This window comes from Silurus aristotelis, assembly GCF_946808225.1.
Source record: "Silurus aristotelis genome assembly, chromosome: 2".
NCBI lineage: Eukaryota > Metazoa > Chordata > Actinopteri > Siluriformes > Siluridae > Silurus > Silurus aristotelis.
The window spans coordinates 25,056,529-25,081,804 of NC_139575.1; the positions used below are offsets into that span (position 1 = coordinate 25,056,529).

At 38.1% G+C, this 25,276-nt stretch overlaps 3 protein-coding genes across 8 annotated transcripts in view; 1 reads left to right on the plus strand and 2 right to left on the minus strand.

The window, feature by feature from the left end:
• Nucleotides 1-11,712, plus strand: part of LOC310737330 (uncharacterized protein) — a gene marked incomplete at its 3' end in the record, with an annotated part of 188,975 nt that extends 177,263 nt beyond the window's left edge. The window contains exon 2 of the mRNA XM_083561630.1: nucleotides 9,979-11,712. Within this exon, the coding sequence (XP_083417756.1) occupies nucleotides 10,024-11,712 (1,689 nt within the window). The 5' untranslated portion in view covers nucleotides 9,979-10,023. The remainder of the gene's footprint in view (nucleotides 1-9,978) is intronic.
• On the minus strand, nucleotides 1,526-15,634 carry LOC310720221 (sphingomyelin phosphodiesterase 2-like). Its single transcript, XM_083530643.1, has 11 exons — nucleotides 15,457-15,634; nucleotides 14,247-14,335; nucleotides 13,723-13,819; nucleotides 7,207-7,283; nucleotides 6,908-7,001; nucleotides 6,385-6,474; nucleotides 6,213-6,295; nucleotides 5,255-5,387; nucleotides 5,062-5,166; nucleotides 3,481-3,637; nucleotides 1,526-3,394 (listed from the first exon to the last, which is right to left on the minus strand). Exons 2-11 carry the CDS (start codon nucleotides 14,282-14,284, stop codon nucleotides 3,006-3,008), a joined length of 1,263 nt encoding a protein of 420 aa, XP_083386769.1. The 5' UTR covers nucleotides 14,285-14,335; nucleotides 15,457-15,634; the 3' UTR covers nucleotides 1,526-3,005.
• Nucleotides 15,635-22,244: 6,610 nt separating this feature from the next.
• Nucleotides 22,245-25,276, minus strand: part of tead3b (TEA domain family member 3 b) — a 30,047-nt gene continuing 27,015 nt past the window's right edge. For all 6 annotated transcript variants that reach the window (XM_083530594.1, XM_083530592.1, XM_083530593.1 and 3 more), the window contains 3 exons: nucleotides 25,021-25,164; nucleotides 23,986-24,138; nucleotides 22,245-23,861 (listed from right to left, as the gene is read on the minus strand). In XM_083530594.1, the coding sequence (XP_083386720.1) occupies nucleotides 23,748-23,861; nucleotides 23,986-24,138; nucleotides 25,021-25,164 (411 nt within the window). In that variant the 3' untranslated portion in view covers nucleotides 22,245-23,747. The remainder of the gene's footprint in view (nucleotides 23,862-23,985; nucleotides 24,139-25,020; nucleotides 25,165-25,276) is intronic.

Genomic DNA, 25,276 nt, shown 5'->3' on the forward strand with positions numbered 1-25,276 from the left:
CACATTAAAACAAAATGGCCTTGTTATGCCTCACGTACACACACACACACACACACTCACACTAGGATGACAGATGATTGAAACATCACAATGCGTTTTAATAAAGTTCTGGGCCACCAGATCAGCTCGAAATACTCCATCCACAGATGTTCATTGTCTAACACACCTGTCCGAAAGCTCGCATACGGCGTTCAGATGGAAATCTGGTGATTGTTGAGTTCATAGCACATTCTTTTCATATTTATCAGACTAATTATTATGGGTTTCAATAGTCTCCCTTTGGCATGCTTGGTATCCGCAACATTATTCAGTTCCTCAATGTTTCTAATCAGTTGAACCAGAAAGACAAACAAACGAACACAAAATAAATACATTGCATTCTAGGACTGCACCCTTGTGGTCAACGTGTTTCATTGCAAATAAATTAGTCATGTTGAATCCAAAACCTATTCCTATTTATTTAAGCACAGGACATAGTAATAGAGTGGCAGGAGTGATTTGTGATAGAAGGGTATCTGTAAGAGTGAAAGGGAAAGTTTATAGGTCTGTGGTGAGACCTGCGATGTTGTATGGTTTAGAGACAGTGACATTGAGTGAAAGACAGGAGGTGGAGCTGGAGGTAGCAGAGCTGAAGATGTTGAGGTTTTCATTGGGAGTGACGAGGATGGACAGGATTAGAAATGAGTTTATTAGAGGGACAGCGCATGTACGACGTTTTGGAGACAAGGTGAGGGAGGCGAGATGGTTTGGACATGTGCAGAGGAGGGACATGGGGTATATCAGTAGAAGCATGCTAAGGATGGAGCCACCAGAAAGGAGGAAAAGAGGAAGACCAAGGATGAGGTTTATGGATGTGGTGAGGGAAGACATGCAGGTAGTTGGTGTGAAAGAGGCAGATGTAGAGGACGGGGGAATGGAGATGGATGATCCGCTGTGGCGACCCCTAATGGGAGAAGCAGAAAGAAGAAGTAATAAAGGAAAAACAAAACAGAAGAAACGCATACACAAGGACTGAGAGAACATACATGGAGGAACTCCACACAGAGTGTAGCATGAGCAACCTGGGGATGTAGCAGTGAGGCAGCAATCTTATCCTCAGCATCTCCCTGCCTATATCCTCAATAATATCCATTAATTATTCATAACGATAAAACCACCCAGTATGCTGAAGACCCTTGTATTGCCGAAACAGCCCTGTCCAGTTGAAGCATGGACCCCGAAATACTTCTGAAAGTTTGTGGCGTTATCAGATATCAAGAGCGGATCCACTTCAAGCCAAACGCGTGTCCATTTTTCCTGTTTCGAAAACGTCAACCTTGAGATCTGACTGTTCAGTTGATACCTAATATATCCCGATCTTTAACATGTGCCACTGTAATAAATTCAAATCATTGTTATTTGACTTTGCAGGTCAGTGGCTGTAAGGGCTGATTTGGGACAATGTCCACTGTTAAAATCCCTTTACGAATAAAACTGAATTGATTTTGTGTTTGCAAATACAAATCATATTAAAGACAAATACCACTTTGGCCTTTGTAATAAGAATCATTTATTTCATCTAAAAACACTGCATCTATTGCAACTGAAAGCATAAACGTGAGGAAATTGAATGCATGTAGGGTTTACAGAGAATAGACAACAGTATATGACATGTATGAGGTATAGAAATATATATACACATAAAACTTTTATCTTTCCGTTTCTCCTTTCGGCATCCATAAAGTATACAGTACATATAAGTGTGTAATGAAATCGGAGTGAGTAAGTGATTCCAGTGCAGTTAATTGAAAATGCTTAAAAAAAAACAGATAATGCAAATGTGTAGATTTTTTTTTATCTACTATTTGTGTAAACACAACAAATACAGGATTTAAGCAGGATCCATCTTATATAAGGAAGACATTAAAGTTATTTAATAGATATTATTGGTTATTAAAATGACCTGCCCTGCAGGATTAATATCAGTCTGATAATTCAATAAAAATCTACTTGGCCAGATAAATATAAGACATTCGTGAGATAATGGATATTACCAAAGTCAAAAGCGTATCCGGCTTAATGACAATAAATAAGAGCAACAACTGGTCCATTCATCTAACGGGACGCAAAGAGTGTGTAAGGAATCAAACCTGATGGAGTGTGCTGTTATAGGAAAATAAAGAAACACCTTCTGACCAATACAAATGAAGCAGGTTTTGTGTATAAGTTTGGTTATGCAATGTTATATCCTACACTTTGGTTACTTTTTAAAATTTCGGTCGTATTCCCGATGATTGTTCGTTATCTTTGACTAAGCAAGGTGAATGGTCCAATCCAATTCCTGAGACAGATGTCCATCTATGAGTTATATACTGAGTTACAATCTCATTACTCAAATCAAGGACACATCATATTAATGAGAAGTGCCACGCACATGCTTTTTTAAATTTTTGCTAGTGGTACTAATAGCTTCAGCTTGTGTAGAATCATCAGTGAGGAAGACAGCTAGTGGCACACCTGGCATGTGTCCTGGGTAATCCTTCGAGAAATAGACAGCTGAGACATAGCTGAGACATAGCTGAGATCACTCAGGCCAGGTATCGAGTCATTGCTTTTGATGTCATTTTCACTGAAGAAAGATTGTCATGAAAAAAAAAAATCGCCATTTATTTCCAGGCAAAAAAAAAAAAAAAAAACTCCCACGATTTATATTTTGCACATTTCTAAAAGCCGTTAAAAATGTTTTGTGGTCTGCGAATGAAACTTATAAATGAATGAGAGATAAGATGATTGATATAGTTTTGATTTTGTATCTGTACTCAGAACGCAAGTTAATACCAGGTATGAACAAAACCATGGAAAGATTTGGAACCATCTACAATGAGTCAATCAGAAAACTCTTAAAAGTGGTTCAGCTTAGCCTTGTTTCGAAATCTATGAAATTAGCAGATGTCACCTTGCAGGAAAATAATCCTCAAATTTATGTGAGTGGTTCAGGAGTGTTTACAGCTTCGATTCTTCATTATTCAGGCTTCTGCAGCCTTTTTGGTATGTTCCTTGTCCTTAGGCAACTCTTTCAGATGTTCTTGCAGGCTGCCAACTGTAAGCCTCATCTGGTCCTCTGCTCCTTGCAGGGACTTCACTTCCATGGTGTAAAAGATGTACAGGAAGGTGGCAGAAAGAAGGATGGCAAAGCACAGCCCCCCCAAGAGGTAGAAGGAAGCTTTGGGGAAAGGCTGCTCAGTTCCCAGGGAGAATATAGGCACAGCAGCTATGGCTAACTCCAGCAGCAGCAACACCAGGCCCATGAATCCTGTGCGTGCAGCTGTGTAGCGCATGCGCTCAGCACAATGCAGGCCCACCTTCACCTCTGTACGAGCCTCGGTCACAATGTTGATCAGCTCGGAAAGGTTAACTAAAAAAAAAAAAAAAAAACATAAACGGGGAAACATTTTTCAGCATGGCCAAAAAGAATCTGGTGGGGAAAAAAGCTTGATTTACCTTCAGTGCATTCTTTTTCTCGCTTCTCGTTTTCCAAAGGGGTAAGCAGAAGGTCAGTGCTGAGAGCTTCGTGGTCAGAGTAAGGAAAGTCATAGCCAGGAACAGAGCCCTTGGTAGTAGACAGAGATTCACAACTCACATCCACTTTCCCTGATCCCTGTTAATAAAAAACACAATTCAGATTTAAGTTTTTTTTTATTTTTTTATATTCATTTAATTGACAAACATTTAAATTTTCATCTAAATACTGTACTGTTTATGGGGTGGTCACACTAGACTTTTAGCATGCGCCATTTCTTCTGAGGCCTGCTGAGGACATAGGCAGCAACCAAATTTGAATTGGAATTCAGTGGAAGGAAAAGTGTAACGTGACAAGCCCATTAGCCAAAACTGTGTAAGTATGCAAATATATATCATACTATTCGTTTTTTATTTTTACAATACCTTTAGTTGTCAGTTTATTATATATGCCTTAGCTTTATCTCTACACGATTTACGTTTACTTTTTAAACATTTGTACTGGAAAAAGACCTGCTAATCAGTGTTGTAGCTAATCATCATGTACAGCAACAGAGGTGATACAATACACTACCTTATACCTTTTAAAATATGCATGTACTTCAAGAAAAAGGGGCTAAAGCATGCACAGTGCCTGTCAAAAGTTTGGAAACGTCTGGCCATTTATCGGTTTTTGAGACACATCCTAATAAAAAGATGTTTTTATTGGTTGGGAAGATATCACACAACATAAAGCAATCAAACTAAACTTAACTAGAAAACCTTATGGAGCAATAGCAAATGATGTCTCTGTTACTGGAATTTTATATGGCAAAAAAATTTGATAAAAAAAAAAAACCAAAAACACAATAATTAGACAGCAAATGACTGGAAGAACATTCTATATAAAGATGAGCCCAAATGTGACATTTTTGACTCTAACAGAAGAACTAATTTAAGATGGAGAACCAGAAGAAGATGTTACCAGACAGCATCACACTCACAGTGAAACATGGTGGTGGAGGCTTAATGGTTTGAGGGTGTTTTTGGAGCAGGTAATATTAGAGATTTATTCCAGGTTAAAGGAATACTGAACCAACATGGCTACCATTCCATTCCTATATGCCATGCAATTCCATCCGGACCAAGACTACTGTACCAACTTTACCATTTAACAAAACAATGAGTGTTATTTAGAGAGCAAACAGTCAGTTGGAGTGTTATCGATCACCTAATGGCCGGCTCAGTCACTGCACCTAAAAGTGTACAAGTACAAGTGTACTGCTCTGGGATGAACTGGATCACGAGGTCAGAATAAAATATCAATTGAATGTTTGAAGAAACTAACTGTCTAAGAGTCTAAGCTGCAATTCATACGTACAGAGGGTTACTAAGTGAAAATAAAGTTTAACAGCTGTGGATTTGTTTGGTCAGAATAAATCTTCATACCGTTAAATGACCTAGTTTGTTGCATAAAAACAAAAGAAATGTGCATGCTTCTCTTCAAAATCGATGAAAGACCAGGCGTTTCCAAACATTTGACAGTGTTACCACGAGTTGTCCTGTAAAATCAAGCACATTCACCTTGAATAAGATGTAGTCGATACGAATTCCTTCTCCAAAAGGAATAAGCTCATGATTATTTGTGAAGGGGTTGTCTGTTATATGGGTGAATCCCTGTTCACATCCCTGAAAAGTGTAAACGCAATATTGCTGTTAACAACTGAATGATTGACAGTCACAGAAAAATACACTGCCTGACCACGACAATACTCACTTCGAAGTTGGCTGTTTCGGCAAAGCAGTCTTTGAGTCCGCAGTAGCTGCGCACCAATCTAACACCAAGGTCTTCAGGATGCATGTTTAAATCCCCCCCTAATATAACCACATCTGCCCCAGCACATGTGTGCCTGAGTGAGAGGAAATGCAGACTTTATTTTTAAATTAAATCCTTAATGAATCCTTTTGATGGTGTTTGAACATTTAGTCATGGAAGCCTAATAGTGCACACCTAATGCTCTTTAATTTACATTCGAATCGGGGTACTTCTTAACCTGAGGCTGCTACTGTATATATGAGCAGAATGACGCGTCGCATGGTCTCCTTTGCTTTGCGGCTTACCAAGTTTCTTCCTTACTCTTCAAAAGCATGCAGTTCGGTAGATCATCCATGCTAACCTTCTCTAAGTGTGTAGAAGGGTGTGAATGTGTGTGCGCAAAGTGTTCTGCAATAGATAAACATATGGGCCACAGGTAAGGACCAGCCTTATAAAGTTTACATATAGGCACACCAAATGCATTTACAATCTGATCTCTGGACCATATTGCACTGAAAAGTCTAAACATAAATTTTGTTCACAAATTTGATGCTGTAACCATGCATTCTTTCTAAAAAAAAAAAAAAAAAAAAAAAAAAAACATTTTGTGGTATCACAATAACAGGGGTGAATACTTATTTAAGCTTATGTACTTTCCTTAGGTAGGGAATAATTCGATTGAATAATAGTATTTCGCTGTGTGTGTATATATGATAAGAATATGATTTGAAGAAATGTGTGTTTGGCACTGAATTGCAGTCTGTTCATATATGCTTAGTTTATCTGCTAGTGCATTCAGAATGAACCTTACTGTTGTCTAATTAAATCACTTTTATTTGTCTAGCCCACTTGACACTGGATTAAGTGCACTGTAGCCCGTTTTATATCTCTTATCTAAAAACAGAGAGTGGTTTAATACCGTATAAAGTTTTGAAGCTCCCAGGCCTGCACCACTCTGTGAGGGAGATAGGAATCTTGCTCTCTGGAATACTCAGCATGCAGCTGTTGGGAAAAAAAGACATAAAAAAAAGGGAGGTGCTACAACTCAGGGCTGATCATGCACCGATACATAACAATGTTTTTCGACTTACATGAGTGACGTAGACATGCACCATCATCCCACTGATATTCAGCAGTAATTTCCCAACAGCTTTACCCCCAAACCAGTCTCCGTGATGGGCCTGGCACAGAAAAAAGACGATTCTTAGACGATATCTCATCCATCCCACTAAAATATTTATACGCTGGCTTTAAGTGAGGAAAATGCTTCAGGTGTGCTATCATAAAAACATCAGTTTATCACTGACAGCAGATATAAACAAATCCTAATTACCTAACAAACCCAAGACCTCCTTTACTATGCCAACAATGAACCATTTGATCGACCGTAAAAAAAGCCCATTTGAATAAGCTAATACTACAGAAAATATATAACAGAGGCATTTAGTATAAACATGTCATTTGCCTTAAATCTTATTTTTGTGCAGACCATACTGTTATAGAAAATTCAACATCATCTAAAAAATTCACTGTTTATATTAATGCTTTGGTCTGATTAGGAGCAGCGATCTGATCCAAAACATTTTGCAAAAAACACGATTGGACTGGACTCACCATGTAAGGATAACCATTCAAGGAGTATTTGTAGAGAAAGACGTCATGGATTCTATGCTTGGAAAAGGCCGCCAGTCCACTTCCAAAAAATCCACTGAGAATCAAAGGTTTAAAGCAAACAATTATATATAATGATACAAACTTTAATAATTATAGCTTTATTATGGCCATGCTTAATGATACCAATTTCATGCACATGGAAGGAACAAATAAGACTTTAAAATAAGTAGTAATTTATTAAAATGTATTTAATAAATAACATTATAAACTAAGACACGAATGCAATGTCCGGATCTTGCCTTTTAAAATAATGGGAATGAGGATGTGTGCTGGCAAGCTTCGCTTTCAAGAAGTGGAAGTCATTTTCACTCCAAACCTAGAACACAGGTCATGAAAAGAAGAAGAAAATTGCAGTGTCAAACGTTCTTCCCTTAATCTGAGCTTATCTCTCTTGAGTAACATGACTAAACCACTTCCTTCAATAGAGCTGAACTTGGTCAGCACTATTCTAGCTCATGGATCATTAGAGAGAGATTATCACGTACCAAAAATATATATATATTTATATTGCAGAATGCCTCAGAATTAAAAACTAGTATTAAGTCAATCCCTGCAGTGAGTGAGTCAGTGGGAAAAGCAGGAAATGAATACCATTATAATCCTCTTAAGTAAAGTCCTAGTTTACATTGGCAAGCTGTAGGACTAACAAACAATAGATTATTCACTACTGAGTGAAGACTGCATTGAAACCGCATATTAAAAGCTTGATTAACCTAACTGTACTAACCTAAGTGCTTTTAGTCTTACATTGTGTCAAAAACACTTTACTGTTGGGTAAAGACAGATAGGTGATGCTCTCTACTGCAATGCAGTGTGGAGCCATAAAGCAATAAAACCCCACTAACGTTCCAGCTATAAAGATACAGATATGGACAAGGGAACGATAATAATAGATTGTTTGTCTGTATGTTGTTAAAGGGAGCAGGATTATTGCTGTCATGGTAAAATATGTATATATATATTTTTTTTTCCCCCAAGATTTTTTATTTCTCTTAACTTCATATTGAATTACATGCACACCAGGATATTCAGGGTGTTAAACAGTTAAACAGGACGGCCTATTGAAGTTATTGCATAATAATAAATGAACACATTACAGTAACGGACATATGTTGGTCAAACAAAAATGATCAACTAAATTAACCAAATCAATAGTCATTAATTAATTACAGGGTCCCCTGATGGTCTAGTGGTTAGGATGGGAACCAACCCCAGGCATTATGGTTGCACAAGCCAGTGCACTCTTAGTGCCGGTCCCAAGCCCGGATAAATGGGGAGGGTTGCGTTAGGAAGGGCATCCAAAGTAAAAACATGTGACAAATCGAATATGCGGATCATGAATACGGATGATCCGCTGTGGCGACCCCTAATGGGAGAAGCCGAAAGAAAGTAATAGTCATTAATTACAAATTACAGATTTAGAATGAACTTTTTTATCTGTATAATCTCCACACATACACCCGTTTACAATGTGAATAACATGGGCAATCTACCTTGGCAGAATTTGCTCATACATGACTTTCATATGTACACCAGCTGAAAGTACCTGTGCTTCGCTACGGAAGGCAGAACGCTAAGCAATATGGCAATAAGCAGTAAGCACTGAGAAGGACTGGATGATCAGAGATCAGAACGAAACAACAAATAACGTACCACCCCTTTGTAGTACCGATACAGGGCAAACTACTTTGAAAGTAATTTTTATCGTGCATCTAACATGTAATAAGAAACAATGTACTAAGTTTCATTAGGATCCGTAATGTTATTTCGAAGAATTTACAATGCGTGAGAAATCGCGTTTTTCGCGAGTTAGCCGCGATCCAGGGCGAATTTTTCAAAACCCTTTCTTAGTGAGCACCTAAGACCCAAGAGGAAGGTATGTTCCAAATTTCATTGCAATCCGTTTAGTGGTTTTTGAGATTTTGTGATGAGTGAGTGAGTCAGTCAGTGGTATTTGAGCTTTATATATATAGATTGCACTCTTTATATATGCACATATTTTTTTTTTGACATTTGACACTAAACCCTTGATGCACAGAATGCAACTGTAAGCTCATACATTTCTGTGTATTATTTGCAATTTAAACATGGTGTTAATGTTGCCATAACACTGGGCCATAAAGGTTATAGGTTAACTAGGATTGTAAGTTAGAATGTTTTTCCTGAATAAGGCTATGCATGTGGGAAAATCATTGTTCACCCGTGTTCACTGAAAATAGGCCTCATTGCTCAAGTTGGAGACGAGCAGAATTTTTTCAGAAATTGATTGAAGGAACATTTATACAAGAACACAAGAATTTGTGTTAAATTTTAAATAAAATAAAATTATAAAAAGGTAGACATTCACGCATATCCTACTTGTACTTCTGAGTGTGTACATTTGAGCATAAGAAGTATAGATAATGTAAAAATGGAGGTAACCAAAATTCAGGTCATATCCTTTAAATTTATCAGAGAGCCTTATAAAAGTGCTCTGTAGTCTCTAGCGAATAACACAACCCAGCCATTATGGATGCACAAGCCAGTGCACTCTTAGTGCCGGTCCCAAGCCCGGGTAAATGGGGAGGGTTGCGTTAGGAAGGGCATCCAGCGTAAAACATGTGCCAAATCAAATATGCGAATCACAAATGAGAAATTCATACCGGATCGGTCGAGGCCCAGGTTAACAACGACCACCACAGGTATCGTTAGCCGACAGGGTACCGGTGGAAATTGGGCTACTGTTGGCCGAAGGAGGAGAAGGAGAGGAGGAAGACGTCTACAGAGACGGCAGGAAAAGCAGCAGTGTAGGAGAGTAGAGGTTCGGGTTGGTACTTTAAATGTTGGTACTATGGGTTGGAGAAGGGGGAGAGGTAGCTGATATGATGGAGAGGAGAAAGGTAGATATGCTGTGTGTTCAGGAGACCAAGTGGAAAGGGAGTAAGGCCAGGAACATTGGAGGTGGGTTTAAACTGTTTTATCATGGTGTGGATGGGAAGAAAAATGGTGTAGGGGTGATACTGAAGGAAGAGTACAGTAAGAGTGTAGTGGAGGTGAAGAGAGTTTCTGATAGGGTGATGAACGTGAAGCTGGAAGTTGAAGGGATGATGATGAATGTCATCAGTGCCTATGCTCCACAAGTTGGCTGTGAGATGGAGGAGAAGGAAAGATTCTGGAGTGAATTAGATGAAGTGGTAGATGGTGTACCTAGGAAAGAACGATTGGTGATTGGAGCAGACTTTAATGGGCATGTAGGTGAAGGGAACAGAGGTGATGAGGAGGTGATGGGTAGGTATGGTTTTAAGGAGAGGAATGTGGAAGGGAAAATGGTGGTAGATTTTGCTAAAAGAATGGAAATGGCAGTGGTGAACACGTATTTTAAGAAGAAGGAGGATCATAGGGTGACGTATAAGAGTGGAGGAAGGTGCACACAGGTGGACTATGTTCTATGCAGGAGATGCAACCTGAAGGAGATTGGAGACTGTAAGGTGTTGGCAGGAGACAGTGTAGCTAGACAGCATCGGATGGTGGTCTGTAGGATGGTTTTGGAGGCGAAGAAGAAGAGGAGGAAAGTAAGGATTGAAAGAAGAATAAGATGGTGGAAACTGAAGGAGGAAGAGTGTAGTGTGAGGTTCAGGGAAGAGGTCAGACAGGGGCTCGGTGGTGGTGAAGAGGTGCCGGATGATTGGGCAACTACTGCAGGAGTGATGAGGGAGGCAGCTAGAAAAGTACTTGGTGTGACATCTGGAAATAGAAAGCAAGACAAGGAGACATGGTGGTGGAATGAGGAAGTGCAGGAGAGCATTAGAAGAAAGAGGTTGGCAAAACAGAAGTGGGATCGACAGAGTGATGAGAAAAGTAGGCAGGAGTACAAGGAGATGCGGCAGCAGGTAAAAAGGGACGTGGCGAAAGCGAAGGAAAAGGCATATGAGGAACTGTATAAGAGGTTGGACACTAAGGAAGGAGAAAAGGATTTATACCGATTGGCCAAGCAGAGGGACCGAGCTGGGAAGGATGTACTGCAAGTTAGAGCAATAAAGGATGGAGAGGGAAATGTGTTGACTAGTGAGGAGAGTGTGTTGAGAAGATGGAGGGAGTATTTTGAGCAGCTGATGAATGAGGAAAATCAGAGAGAGAGAAGGTTGGAGGATGTGGAGTTGGTGAAGCAGGATGTAGATAGGATTAGTAAGGAGGAAGTGAGAGCAGCGATTAAGAGGATGAAGAATGGAAAGTCGGTTGGACCAGATGACATACCGGTAGAAGCATGGAGATGTTTAGGAGAGATGGCAGTGGAGTTTTTAACCAGATTGTTTAACAGGATTCTGGAAGGGGAGAGGATGCCTGAGGAATGGAGAAGGAGTGTGCTGGTACTGATCTTTAAGCATAAGGGAGATGTGCAGACCTGCAGTAACTACAGGGGAATTAAGTTGATCAATCACACCATGAAGTTATGGGAAAGAGTAGTGGAAGCCAGGCTGAGAGAAGAGGTGACCATCTGTGAGCAACAGTATGGTTTCATGCCGAGGAAGAGCACCACAGATGCCTTATTTGCTTTGAGGATGTTGATGGAGAAGTATAGAGAAGGACAGAAGGAGCTGCATTGTGTATTTGTAGATTTAGAGAAAGCGTACGACAGAGTGCCAAGAGAGGAGTTGTGGTATTGTATGAGGAAGTCAGGTGTGTCAGAGAAGTATGTGAGGGTGGTGCAGGACATGTATGAGGCGACCCCTAATGGGAGCAGCCAAAAGAAGAAGAAGAGTCTCTAGCAAATAACACACCCTTATGATAGCTCAGTTGGTCTTGGACTAAGCAAACCACTAAAAAAATGTATTTTATGGGGATAAAATAAGGAATGCAAAAACAATAATAAAAGTAAGCCAACGCAATCACATATTTAAAACTACAGCATATCCCAAATAGTGTCTATGCGTAGCAAAATATTTTCTACAATTTTTCATACATAGTTCATATACTTTTTTTTCCGATAGCCTTTAAGAAAAAAACATATTGAAATGGTTATCGAGGCTAGATAAGAAAGCAATTGCAGGGAAGTTGCAAAGGACTTTAAAGAGGAAACTTGACAAACACTTAATTTACAGCGCTTGACAAACGGCCTTATCTAAAGAGACATACAACTATCTCAATTATACAACTGAACAGTTGAGGGTAAAGGGCATGCAAAAGGGGCCAGCTTGGTGGTGCTGGAATTTGAACTCACAATTGTCCAATCAGAAGCGTTACGTCTAATGAGTGTTGCGATCCAAGGTTGAAAGAGAGTAGACTCGATGTGTGTTTAGAAAGAAATGGTAATCATAGAGAATGTTCTGCAAAAAAAAAAAAAAAAGTGTTGATTTCCTCTATGTATGTTAACTTGTGAGCCCCAGTAGTCATTCAATTACAACAAAAGAAATGTTGCCACCTACACACACGCACGCACGCACGCACACACACGTATATTTATGTATTTATACACAGAGAGAGAGAGAGAGAGAGAGAGAGAGAGAGAGAGAGAGAGAGAGAGAGAGAGAGAGAGAGAGAGAGAGATTAATACTAGTAGGTCTGGACAATAGCACTGAGCACTAATTACTCAACAGAGAGATGATTTGAAGTGATGAAGTGTGCACACCACACTTATAAGGGAAAAAAAAGAGGTCAGGAATGTGCACTTTAGAAGTCTTCAGCCTCAGCCTCTCCAAAGCTGCTGCTAAATTCTGTGGATATTTCTGGTTTGGGTTGGCCTATACAAACATTAACACAGGTTTACTACAAACGTGATCAATGAGGCTCATAACAAGTGCCAAAAGCAGCACTGAGGAAAAAAAAAATTATAATGGATGATGATTACGGTACATTTTTTGTAATGAAATACAGGAGAAAAAAAAAACACTTTCATTGCCAAAGTGGAATGATTTTTGATGACCAACTAAATCACTCAGTACAATTATCTACACAGTAGCAAACAACACAAGAATCTACACCCAGTGAACGCTTCATTCCTGACCCCTGTTCTACTCAGAAATGCTGATGAAATTCTTATACATGTTCGTTGGGTTTAGAGGTGAGTTTAAGACTAAGAAGTGTTTGCTCTATAGGTATAAACACTTTTTCTTTAAATGCTAATCCCTATTGCTGCCCCCCCCCCCCCATTTTCTTCCAATTTGCCATGTCCACCCTTAGCTAACTATACCCTATGACAATACAGCAAAACATTCTCCCTTTAAAACATATGCAGCCAGTTACTGCATCTTTTCCGACTACTGCACAGAAACTCAATACCTCTTACATATTCATAACCTCAAAGGGACCCACAATCGTTTAGTGTTGCAGAGTAATGCAATCTCTTCTCTCCAGAGAGCACAGCCAAGTTTGCTCTCTTGAAATCCTGGCATGAGCAAAATTGACAATTCTGTCTTATGAACTCCACTTAGAGGGGAGATTTTTGGGTCTTGCAGGACCTCCTGGTCTCTAACTGGTTTATGATTTGCTGTACTGAATTCTGTCACTTTGTTAAACTCGCATTGTAAAAAGAACAAGCACATTAGGTTTGGAAACAACTTCCATAAGACGACACGTTTCTCTGTCACTTTGTTCTCATTCCCTTGTGAGTAAAATGTTTTTTAATTTGGGTCACGAAGGAAATCAGTCTGATGCTCACTTTTTCTATTGCCAATGAGGACTTTGTATCGCAAAAAGGACTCACTAAAATCCTACAATCCATATTATTTTGTTTAATTAAGAGACAAAAGAGTGTGTGTGTGCATGTGTGTTTATCTCACCTCCTGCAGTAATACTACATCATGCTGGTCTTTGCTTAGCAGATCTCCAATCATGGCATATCGCTGAGCACGGTGCTTACTAAGGTAGCGGATTCCCCTAAAACCACAAACACACAGATCACACATACCGACACTCTAAACATCAAACCACATTGCTGATGATAAACATTTATTTTAATGTGTGTATGCCAAGTCAGTGTCAAAGACCAAAGCAAGAAGGAAGCAACATAAGATTCAATGGTACATTTTGCTATATCACAAACACCCTCTCCTTTCTAACACAGTACTTTGACAACCTTGAGGTGGATTCGGTGAAACTCGAGTGGCTTCGTTTAAATTATTCAGCGGTTACCCTAGAAGTAGTCGGACATTTGTAGAAAAAAAACATGGGGCTGATTAAATTCTCGTCAGTCATAGTGTATTCTTTTTACTTGATTATTTTTTGTTTTTGTCTAAGCAGCTTAAGAGATTACTTGAAGATCTTTCTGTGTGTAATGTAAGGAATATCTGCCCGGTGTGCTCACCAGCAGTTGAGAGAGAAGATCCGTAGTCTAATAGTCATTCTGGCTGTCACAGGATGGTGAGAGAAGTGTGATCAACTCGGCAAGAATAGCTGCATCAGCAGGGGAAATAAAATGGTCAGCAAGAAAACGACGATGTTAAGTCACATTGCTAAAAAGGTGAAAGTTTGCAGATATGTTTAGAAGCTATGTGAACAAAATAAAAGACGAGTGCTTCTCCAACTTCCAGAAAACAGGACACTCAGTTGGTTGTACATAAAATAAACTGTGCATATCTCTCTCTCTCTCTCTCTCTCTCTCTCTCTCTCTCTATCTATCTATCTATCTATCTATCTGATATATATGTATATCTGACATATTCATCTTTCAGTCTGTCTGACCGATCTATCTGCCTGATCTGTCTATCTAAACTATCTGGTTTGTATGTCTGATCTCTCTCTCGCTCTATCGCTCTATCTATCTATCTATCTATCTATCTATCTATCTATCTATCTATCTATTTATCTATTTATCTGACATATTCATCTTTCAGTCTGTCTGACCTATCTATCTGCCTGATCTGTCTATCTAAACTATCTGGTTTGTATGTCTGATCTCTCTCTCGATCGATCTCTCGATCTCTCGATCTCTCTATCTATCTATCTATCTATCTATCTATCTATCTATCTATCTATCTATCTATTTATCCTCTGTCCTACTTTTCTGTCTATGCTATGTATTAGACCAGTGTATCAATTAACCCAGAGACTTTACTAAACTTGTAACAGTGGTTTATTTGTGGCTCTATCAGCATTTTTTACATCAGTAACAGTTCACCAATACAGAATAAAGATTCAGACGAGCCAAATAGAAAAGCTGTTGGTGAGCAGTATTGTTTACGGAAAACCCTCTTCTCGCGTAATCAATCCTTTGTTCAAACTTTTTTCCTTATTCAAAAACTCCCATTATGGATTTATTCCTGAAACTCAGCAAATGCGTTTGTGTCGGTAATGCATTTAAACAAATGTCAGTGCACCATTAAATGAGTGCGCAAGCTGTGCTTTTATATCTGCAATTATCTGCAAGATAAAAAAAAATAAGCTGATAGAAGTGTCAAACCCTCCTGCTATGACTACTCTTATCAAGAGCACTTATAGTGAAGCTAAAGCTAACGGGCTAATTAATCATTTCCGGTAGTTCTGCATTGAATGTAATACAGTAAGTTTGCGTTTACCTGTAATGGACTCGTTCGAGCTTTCACGCGGAAAAAGTTGGGGGGAAAGTATCCGCGATTAATGATGAAGTCAGATACACTGCAGACCAGGAGGAACTTCGGCTGTGTGTGTGTGTGTGTGTGTGTGTGTGTTCTGCAAACTGTCACGGAGCTCCGATTCATTACACAGCCGTTTCCGGGTCTTGGTGACGTAAACACGGGGGCCATTTTCACATCAGTGATGTGAGCAAAGTAGATGCTCTACTTCCCAATTGCCATTGAGCATATTAAACAACTTTTCTAAGGCTTCTGTTTTATATCTAAATGTTGATAAATGTAAACGGTTAAGAATTAAATATGTTTCTCTGTTCTGTTGTTGAAAAGGCCAAAAGGAAATTCAATTCTTGGTTACAGAGAGATTTATCCCTGAGAGGTCGAACTCTCCTCGCTAAAGCTGAGGGGATTTTAAGATTGATCTACTCTGCTCTCTCTTTACATGTGGACAAATCTGTGCTGACATTGATAGTGTTAATGTTTCCTGTGGAAACATTTCAAGTCAAGTCAAGTGGCTTTTATTATCATATACACAGTGGTACACAGTAAAAATGAGACCACGTTCCTCTAGAACCCTGGTGCTACATTAAAACAACATAGAGCTACAACACAACACAAAGCTGCATAAAGGGCATTGAGTGCAACCTAGTGCAAACAGTGCAGACAAAAACAGTGCAGACAGATAGTACAGACAGACAGACAGACAGACAGACAGACAGACAAACAGTACAAACAGTGCAGACAAAAACAGTATAGACAGACAGTACAGACAGACAGACAAACAGTACAGACAGTCAGTACAAACAGACAGACAAACAGTATAGACAGACAATACAGACAGACAGACAAACAGTATAGACAGACAGTACAGACAGACAGACAAACAGTACAGACAGTCAGTACAAACAGACAGACAAACAGTATAGACAGACAATACAGACAGACAGACAAACAGTATAGACAGACAGTACAGACAGACAGACAAACAGTACAGACAGTCAGTACAAACAGACAGACAAACAGTATAGACAGACAATACAGACAGACAGACAAACAGTATAGACAGACAGTACAGACAGACAGACAAACAGTACAGACAGTCAGTACAAACAGACAGACAAACAGTATAGACAGACAGTACAGACAGACAAACAGTATAGACAGACAGTACAAACAGACAGACAAACAGTATAGACAGAAAGTACAAACAGACAGACAAACAGTATAGACAGACAGTACAGACAGACAGACAAACAGTATAGACAGACAACACAAGACAGTGTGGGACAATACAGATACCAAGATAGCGCCAACCAGTAAACCTACTGTATACTCTGAATATACAGTACTGTGCAAAGCGGACTATAAGGACTATAACCGAGTCTATATGTAAACAAAAACAATGCAGTGCAAAAACAGCAGTAGCAGCAGTCAAGAGGTGCAAAACATTATATCAAAAAGTCTGTGTTTATCAATCATAATGAAAGTGGTATTCTTACATTTCTAGATTTTGCAAGCTTAAATAATACATTTAAAATAAATTGGGTAAGACAGATCTTATAAAACCCCAGTTCAGTTTGGACTGTAACCTTGTTTTTTTCTAAGGTGGGAGGCATTCCTTTGTTATTATTGTGTAATTACAATATTTTTAAATTGCCCCTAAAACTTTCCAATTTTCATAAGTAAGTGCTTTTGGCTTGGCACCTGATCTATAAACATAACTTTAGTCCTCATCGCTACTATATCTGGAACAATCAAGATATTCTTTATAAAAATAAATAGTTGTTTTTCCCAGATTTGTTAAAATAATAATAATAATAATAATAATAATAATAATAATAATAATAATAATAGGTTTGTATCTCAATTATTCAGTCCTGATGAATCAGAACCTTAACTGTTAAATTCTGTAAAGCTGCTTTGAGACAATGTCTTTTGTGAAAAGCGCTATGGAAATAAACATGACTTGACTTGACTTGATAGTCACCTGTTCTCTTACTCTGAATTTCTGTCCACATATAATTTACCTATTACTCCTATTACCTATGGGAGTTTGCTGTTGTAACAGATGCCATTCCTAATGCAGTTAAGTTGATTTTAAATAACTCAGCTAAATCTCCGATCTCTTTGTCTATAGATCATCCTTTTAAAACTAGTATCTGAACGGCTGTTTTTTTGTCCACTCCTTCTGGTGTGAAGAATAGACGGATTCTAATTCTAACCTCTAATATATGAATCAGACATCTGTTTCAGAACGAGATCGTTTCTTCCCCGATATTTTGTCCTATTGGAATCCTTTTATCTCATTACATGGAGAAAAGGGTGGACCCTCTCTCCTAAATATTTAATTACCAACAAGGCTAAGGGTGTATCTTATAAAATACTTAATCTCTTCTATGCCACCAAGCTTTATTTTAAAAAGATATTTCCAGACATTGACCCATTATGTTCCTTCTGTGGTGCGAAGAATGTATTCATTCTTCATCTCTACTAGGATTGTGCACATATAGCTTTGTTTAGGAAGGATTTTTGCATCTTTTTTTGTGTATTCCCATCACATTTCCCTGTCATAAAAAGAGGTTCTGTTTGGTTGCTATGACTTAGACTTTAGAAATAATTATTTATTAATTTACTCAATAATTCTTAAGGGAAAAAAACAGTTGTATAAATACTATAGAAATAAACCTTTAAAATATTTTAGAGCAGTCAATGTGCAGCTTGTATAGCAGTATAGATTTACTGTCCTCTGAAAATAACTTTAATATACTTCTAAGAGACTCTCAGATACTCTATTTATACACAATCATCTTATTGACCTGTTGTCATTTAACCTAATTAGTTGCAAAAAAATTTTTTTTACAGACTTATTGCCCCATCCCAAATATTTTGAAACATGTTGCAGCCATAACATTTTTAATTACCTTATTTCTTCTATAAAATGTTTAATTTCCTCAGTTGAAAAATTTGATGATTTTTTTTTTATATTTACAATAAAATTAGTTTATGAGATGAGCAAATCAATGCATTCTGTTTTTATTTACATTTTACACAGTGTTCCAACTTATTTGGAATTGAGATTATAGTTAAAAAGTTGAGTTTTTAAATTAACTGAATTCAAACCTCTATTTACAATAAAAGATACTAAGTTTTTACAGTTTGCATAATAAGGAAAGTTAACTAATAAATCTTGAGCATAAATAATGTAATAATTAAATCAATTTGAGTCGACATTCGTCTGGTTTATAGTTAACCCAACTTAATTTTTATACGTTTTTACTTTTTTAACATTAGCAGTTTAGATTTTCATTTCAAAGCTACAGAATGTTGAATGTGTGAGTATTTAACAAATTCTCTGACACTTTAACATTGAGGCGGCAATAGTAGGTGTCGCATGTGTTGACAGCTATCTTTAAAAATTGATCTCTAGTTGCTTTGTCAGTGTGAGTCACTGTATGTGTAAATATAGCTTAAGGCAAGACTCCACCACTGATGTAAAGAAGAATTTTTTTTTTTTAAATGCACTTCGCATTTTATCAAAAGATAATATTGTGTTAATAATATTGTGTTATGAAGAGACAGCCTACAGGGTAGACGGATTCAGGAGCTGGTTAAAATAGGATTCAATTACAACCTTCACCACAATACGCATAAAGCCAAAAAACTGATTCTGGACTACCAGATGACATAGAGGAGCTACAAACCCATCCCTATCTTTAATAAGGAAACTGGTGTAGTTAGTGTGTCTAGCTTTGTGTTTCTGATTTTCCACATCTCTGCTGACGTTTCCTGCGACCCCAAATTTGTAGACAAGTTCAAGACAAAAATGTATGAGTGCCTGTTCTTTCTGAGGTGAATGAAGAATGCTTATCTTGCTCCTCATATAATAGTGAATTTCTACCAGTACAATTGAAATCATCTTTACAAACTACATATCACAGTATGCTACAACAGCTGCAGCTTGTGACCATTAGGCAGCAGGTAAACACAATACATCATTGGAATACAACTGCCCACCTTTGCTGACATTTATTAAAGGCGCTGGTTGTGGAGGGTGACAGGTATTATTACTTTGCATCCATAGCATGTACTGTTTGAACGTATATCATAAAGAAGTCTGTGCTATCGTTTACAAAATTCCATCATGTTCCTTTAGCTGTACTAATGCTGAATTCCGTTTCAGTTTCAACGTCATTTAAAGGAACTGTGGAAGTTAAGACACGATTTAAAAGACTGCCTGTATAATAGCCAGAAAAGCAAAATTAACCAACAATATGATATAAAGGACCTACCAGAAAGTTAAACAGGAGAAGTAATGTACTGCTCTACTCTTGAATTGATTAGACAAACATGATCCGCTTGGAAGTCATGCCAAGAAAACTATATTCGTGATCTTCTCACATGGTAAGCGGCTGATACGTGGTTGACAAAGTATACTTGGTCACTACAATACACTACACTTTTACAAACTATGTACTTGAGTTAAAGTAAAGTAGAGATACACTAGGAAAAATTTTACTCCAGTAAAAGTATTTGCTTTCAAATGCATGCAAGAACCTGCACGGATCTTTAGGCCCTTTCTGTGGCCCCTTCTTTCCTGTAGTTTACTCCAGGCCTGGCCAGTGCCTTCCTCTACCCTAGATCAGTGTCTGTTCCCTCGGTTGTCCCACAACCTATTAGGCTCCAGGCATTCTCCTCTCCTCCCTTTTAGGCCCCAGATCAGGAAAAGCTTAACCGACTGTGTCCAGTGCGAGCATTGGAAATATACGTCCACAGAACAGAACTTTGAAGAAAGTCGCAGGAGCTGTTCATCTGCTATGGCCCTCCGAGTAGGACTCTCCCTGCGACTAAGCACATGCTCAGCAGATGGATTGTGGATGCTGTTTCTTCCTCTTATGAGTCCTCTGGTCTCCCCACTCCATTCGGTGTCAGAGCACACTCCACTATTATACACGTGATTCAGACCGTGGACAACGCACAGGCATGCCCAAAGCCTCAGGTAACCATGGTTACATACGTAATCTGGACCTAAGGTAACATAATTTATTACTCTACAAGTTCTGCTTGCTCCACTGTATGTTTGTGCTAAGTAGAAACCAGCAAGAGGCAATTGAAACAAGTTCAAAACAAAGCACGCTATACACAGATTGGTGGATTGCTGCATGATTGACCAGTTACCTTTTTTCATCCACTTATAAATAAAAAGGAATAACTGATTTTGCAAAATGTAGTTGAGTAAAAAGTAAAATATTTGACTTTGAAATGTAGTGAAGTTAAAGTCGTAGTTTCCCCAAATAGAACTACTTTAGTAAAATACAGATACGTGAAAAAGGTACTTAAGTTCAATAACGAATTACATTTTCTTCCTTGTCCATCACTGTTTGTTTATAACCGTCTTAAGAATAGGTCTGACCAAGCAAGCGTTTTTACTTTGGTATCAGTACATATTTTAAGTTCTATCTATGAAATGCATTGCCTAAGGAGTGCATGGTTCCAGATAAATAGTTCACTTGTGGTCCAGAACACAAGGAGGTAGAACGATAGTTTATATACATAGTCAAGGTTTCTTTGAGTTAATGGGGTCATTTAGGGCATTCAAAACTAATCAGAATGAATAGATGATGTAGTGGAACCTCTGCCCATCTTTACTTAACAGATACTCTGCCTCTTTGTGTTACACCCAATCATGTTACTGACACTTTGAAAGCTTACAAAATTAGTTGCAAAACGTTTCACCAGCTGTTTCTATTTAGTATAATGCACTCTCAGCATTATGCTACTGTGTGCTACTGTGAATAAATTATAGATTTGAGATTTGCAAATCATTGTATTCTGTTTTTTAATTTCCATTTTACACAGCTTTACTTTTTTTTTTTTTGGAACTGGAGTTGTTTTTAAAATGACTAAATATTTACTTAGAACTACTAGAGTGCATTATAATAACCTCGCTGACTACTGTTACAAAACCAGCTGAAGTCGAAGCTATACAGCAGAGTCAAGCATGTCAAGTAGGAAAATACAGGCTAATATTTCATCACACAAATGTCCCAAGGGGAGCATGACTTTTTTTTTATTGGTATTGCTGTATTGGTATTGTTGTTTAGATAATATTGTACAAAACCCTCACATTGTATATAATATAAATGACTTCAATGCACATTTGGTAACCAAGATCACAGTGAACCGTTACTGGGTATTGAGGGGGGAGGGAAAGAAAACTCCAACACCATTTAGATTATTATATAAAATCTCAACAGTAACACACAATTTTCAATTGATGCAAACAGCATTAACTGAAAGTCAAAGAGCAAACATAAAATTAATAATTAATAACAATTTAAAAAAAAAAAAAAAAAAAAAGTACATTTGAGGAAGCTATGAAATTTCACAGACGCCACCATTTATAGGCTACGGCTGTACCATTCCAATGATAGCTTAGGAGTACTTAAACATGTCACTGTCCTTTTACCATGAAGTACCATGCAACATGAATGGATTTGATAAATGAATTTCTGGACTTTTTTTTTTCTTTTCAAAAATCATTAATTCTATCTTCAGTAAGTTCAATTAAAGCTTATGCAAAACCTTCACAAGGAATTTAATGAATTAAAAAATACTGTCAGCACAGGAACTGCAACTATATATTTCATCCAAGCCTCTTCTGTTGCAGTGGAAGCATAATGGTAAACCGGGAAACAAATTGTGTGCACTTTGTTTCAGTTTAAACAGTTACATTTTTTCAAACTTTATTATTATTATTATTTTTATAAGAAACAATATGGTACCATACTTTTCGTAAAGAACAAAGGGTGGACAGCTTTCCCCACTACGTAGACTATAGGATGACAATGCAAGGATGAAGGGACTTCTTAATTTAAAAATAATTATTAGACTAAAATACATAGAACAGTTTGTATTTACTTTGGCATGCCCAAAGAATATTCCATTCACCAAAAAGATGTATGGCAAAAAGGCTTGAGTGGGAGAAGTCAAATCTCAGATTAGGCACAGTTTAATTTTGCTGAATCTCTTCTAATGATCCAAAAGCACCAGAGAACACAATAACTAAAGGCAGGACTTTCCATTGTCAAAAAACAAAAACAAACAAACATTAAAAAAAAAAGGAACATTTAGGGGTATAGTACCACTACCATCCAAAAAATGACCCATAGGCAGCCACAGATAAGCCATCTTCTTTGTGTTAGCAGAAAGATTTAAACACATCGACATGCTGACAATGAATTTATCCACTCAGTTAACCTCATTTTAGGAAAATATGTCTTTATCTATTTGTAACAAGGCCAATCGAATGCATACTCGTGCTTCAATGTACTCGCTACAAGTAAACAAACTGAACAAAGAACTGAAGTGACATTTGATTAAAATGTAATTGCTTAAATCATGCTCTAGTATCAAAACCCTAGCAAATATTTGTACTGATTTATCTCAAGAGGTAGTCAAAAGGCACTTCAGAATGTCACCCACACCGAGTTCTTTGGACAGAGGCACTTGTGATTTTCACCGACTTGTATAGTGGGCGTGTAAACCTTCTTTTTTTTTCTGACACCTTCTTGTTAGATAAAGGGCAGGTCAATGTATATGTAAAAGTTGCAGTGTTTCTCACTTTCTACATGGGCTGAGAAAGAAATAATAATAATTTGTTGCCTTTAAATATTGCGCACTACATGTCAAACTGTACGTCCTCTGATTCAAACTCTTGCTAATTCAGTTTATTGCTCTATATTGTTCCCATGTAGGAGAAACAGTAGCAGTATCTTTTCATCGAACCTGTCCTATTGAAAGAAATCCGTTTCTGCCCATGTCTTTACCCTTCGAATATGCACTGTGTGCCTAAAGACACACGTTGTCTTCGAACGCTGAAACCTCACCTTCCTGCCAACGTGTTCAACATTCATAGTCCCTCAGTATAACAGAAAGAGCCAAAACAATTTACATTTAGAAGTTGTATGCAGTAAAACCTGTGAGACCCACTTTGTTTTTAAGGCATTTAAATATGTATAAAATAAAAAAAAATAAAAACACTGTCCTTTAAACAGAGCAATACTACTTTTCTAATTTCCGTTTGTGCGTGACTCTTTCTTTTCTTTTTTTTTTTTTTTTTTTGAGTCTCCATCCACTTTTACCTGAATCGGTACGGAAACGACAAACGTCTCCGTTCTTGGCTACATGCTGGTGTATTGCTCTGACGTCTGGACAAAAAGACAGAATGTCTGTTGGCAAAACCCGTTCTGGCAGAGTGGCTAGTCTTTAATGAGACGGTAGACGTGGTACTGTGCCCCGTGTTCGCTCGTCGACACTTCGAATACAAACGCTATGCACAGCAGAGTTTCCTGTGTTTCCCTGTTAGTCACCACCTGGAAAGAAGAAGAAAACATTAAAAAAACTCATAGGATGGTTAGAACTGTATCACAAATATCTGCACATATTTAGATATAAAAAAAAAAAAAATAAAAAAAAAAAAGATTTGTCCTGTCAAACCTGTAAAATGGTGAAGTTCTCCAAGACGCTGTTCATCATGTATTTCTCAGGCAGGTGCTTGAGCTTGTGGATGAAGTTGATCATGTATTCGCACATGGGCGAGCGGTGGATCCTGTACACACACTTTCCTCCTTCGACTCGTGCGTACTCCGTCTGTCAGTCAAATTCATATGCGAGAAAATATGATCAATTGTTTGTACATTTCAGATGAAATACCGTAATTTCCGGACTATTAAGCGCAAATATAAGCCGCACCCACTGAATTTTACAAAGATTTTTATTTTGAACATAAATAAGCCGCACCTGTCTGCACTAAAACTAATGAATTTTACACAGGCTTTAACGAAAGACAGTGTCTGTTACACGGCTTGTATCTAAACATAATTTCTCTTGGGAGTTTTTCTTTTGGCATCGTCGTGCGTTTGAAAATCACAATCGGTGAAGCTTTTCTCCCGATGCCGTGCAGCTCAGAACACAGGCGAAGTGTGTTTTTTCCTGCCCAGTTGTTTTCAGCGTGACGAATTGCATTTCCTGTAGACAGTCCGAGTGAGCGGCAGGTCAAACGTCAGAGGAACCTCATCCATATTTATGATGTGGTGCGGCCCGATTCAGTGGGAGCGCATCTGATTTAATATAAAGAGTTTCATTGGTTCACCTGAACCCGTTCGGCAATCTCATTGGTCTAATGTTATGGGGCTCAGTTTTTTCGCTTGAAGCTTGTGAAACCGGGAAAACCCATGAAAAATCCATAAATTAGCCACTTCATTGTTTAAGCCACGGGGTTGCAAGCGTGGGAAAAATGTAGCGGCTTATAGTCCGGAAAATACGGTACTCTTTATTGCCATGAGGGTCTAGTAAAATTCAATATAAAGCTGGGCATGTATGTGTAAGAGGGATTCAGAATCACTGCACAATGAATTACTACCACCTGCTGGACCACACCAGCCAGTTTAATGTTCAATATCATTATCTACTGTGAATCAACATGCTTCGAGGGCTTGTATGCTATATAGATCAATTAGAATATAAACTCACCTCTACTTTCTCCACCACCTGTTTGCCAAATGAGCAGACTTTTGTTGAGACGGTGATGGTCATATTCTCAGTGCTGCAGTATTGGCTACTGACGCCGTAGAAAGATCCCGGCCCGTCCTGCATATCGCTACTATTCAGGTCCGCCTAAATGACATAAGCAAAACAGGTCAAACTCTTGGCTGAAGTTCTATCCTTATTATTTATCTACGTTTCGGTAGGATTGGTCATATTAATCCTCTCCAGCATGTGAAAAATA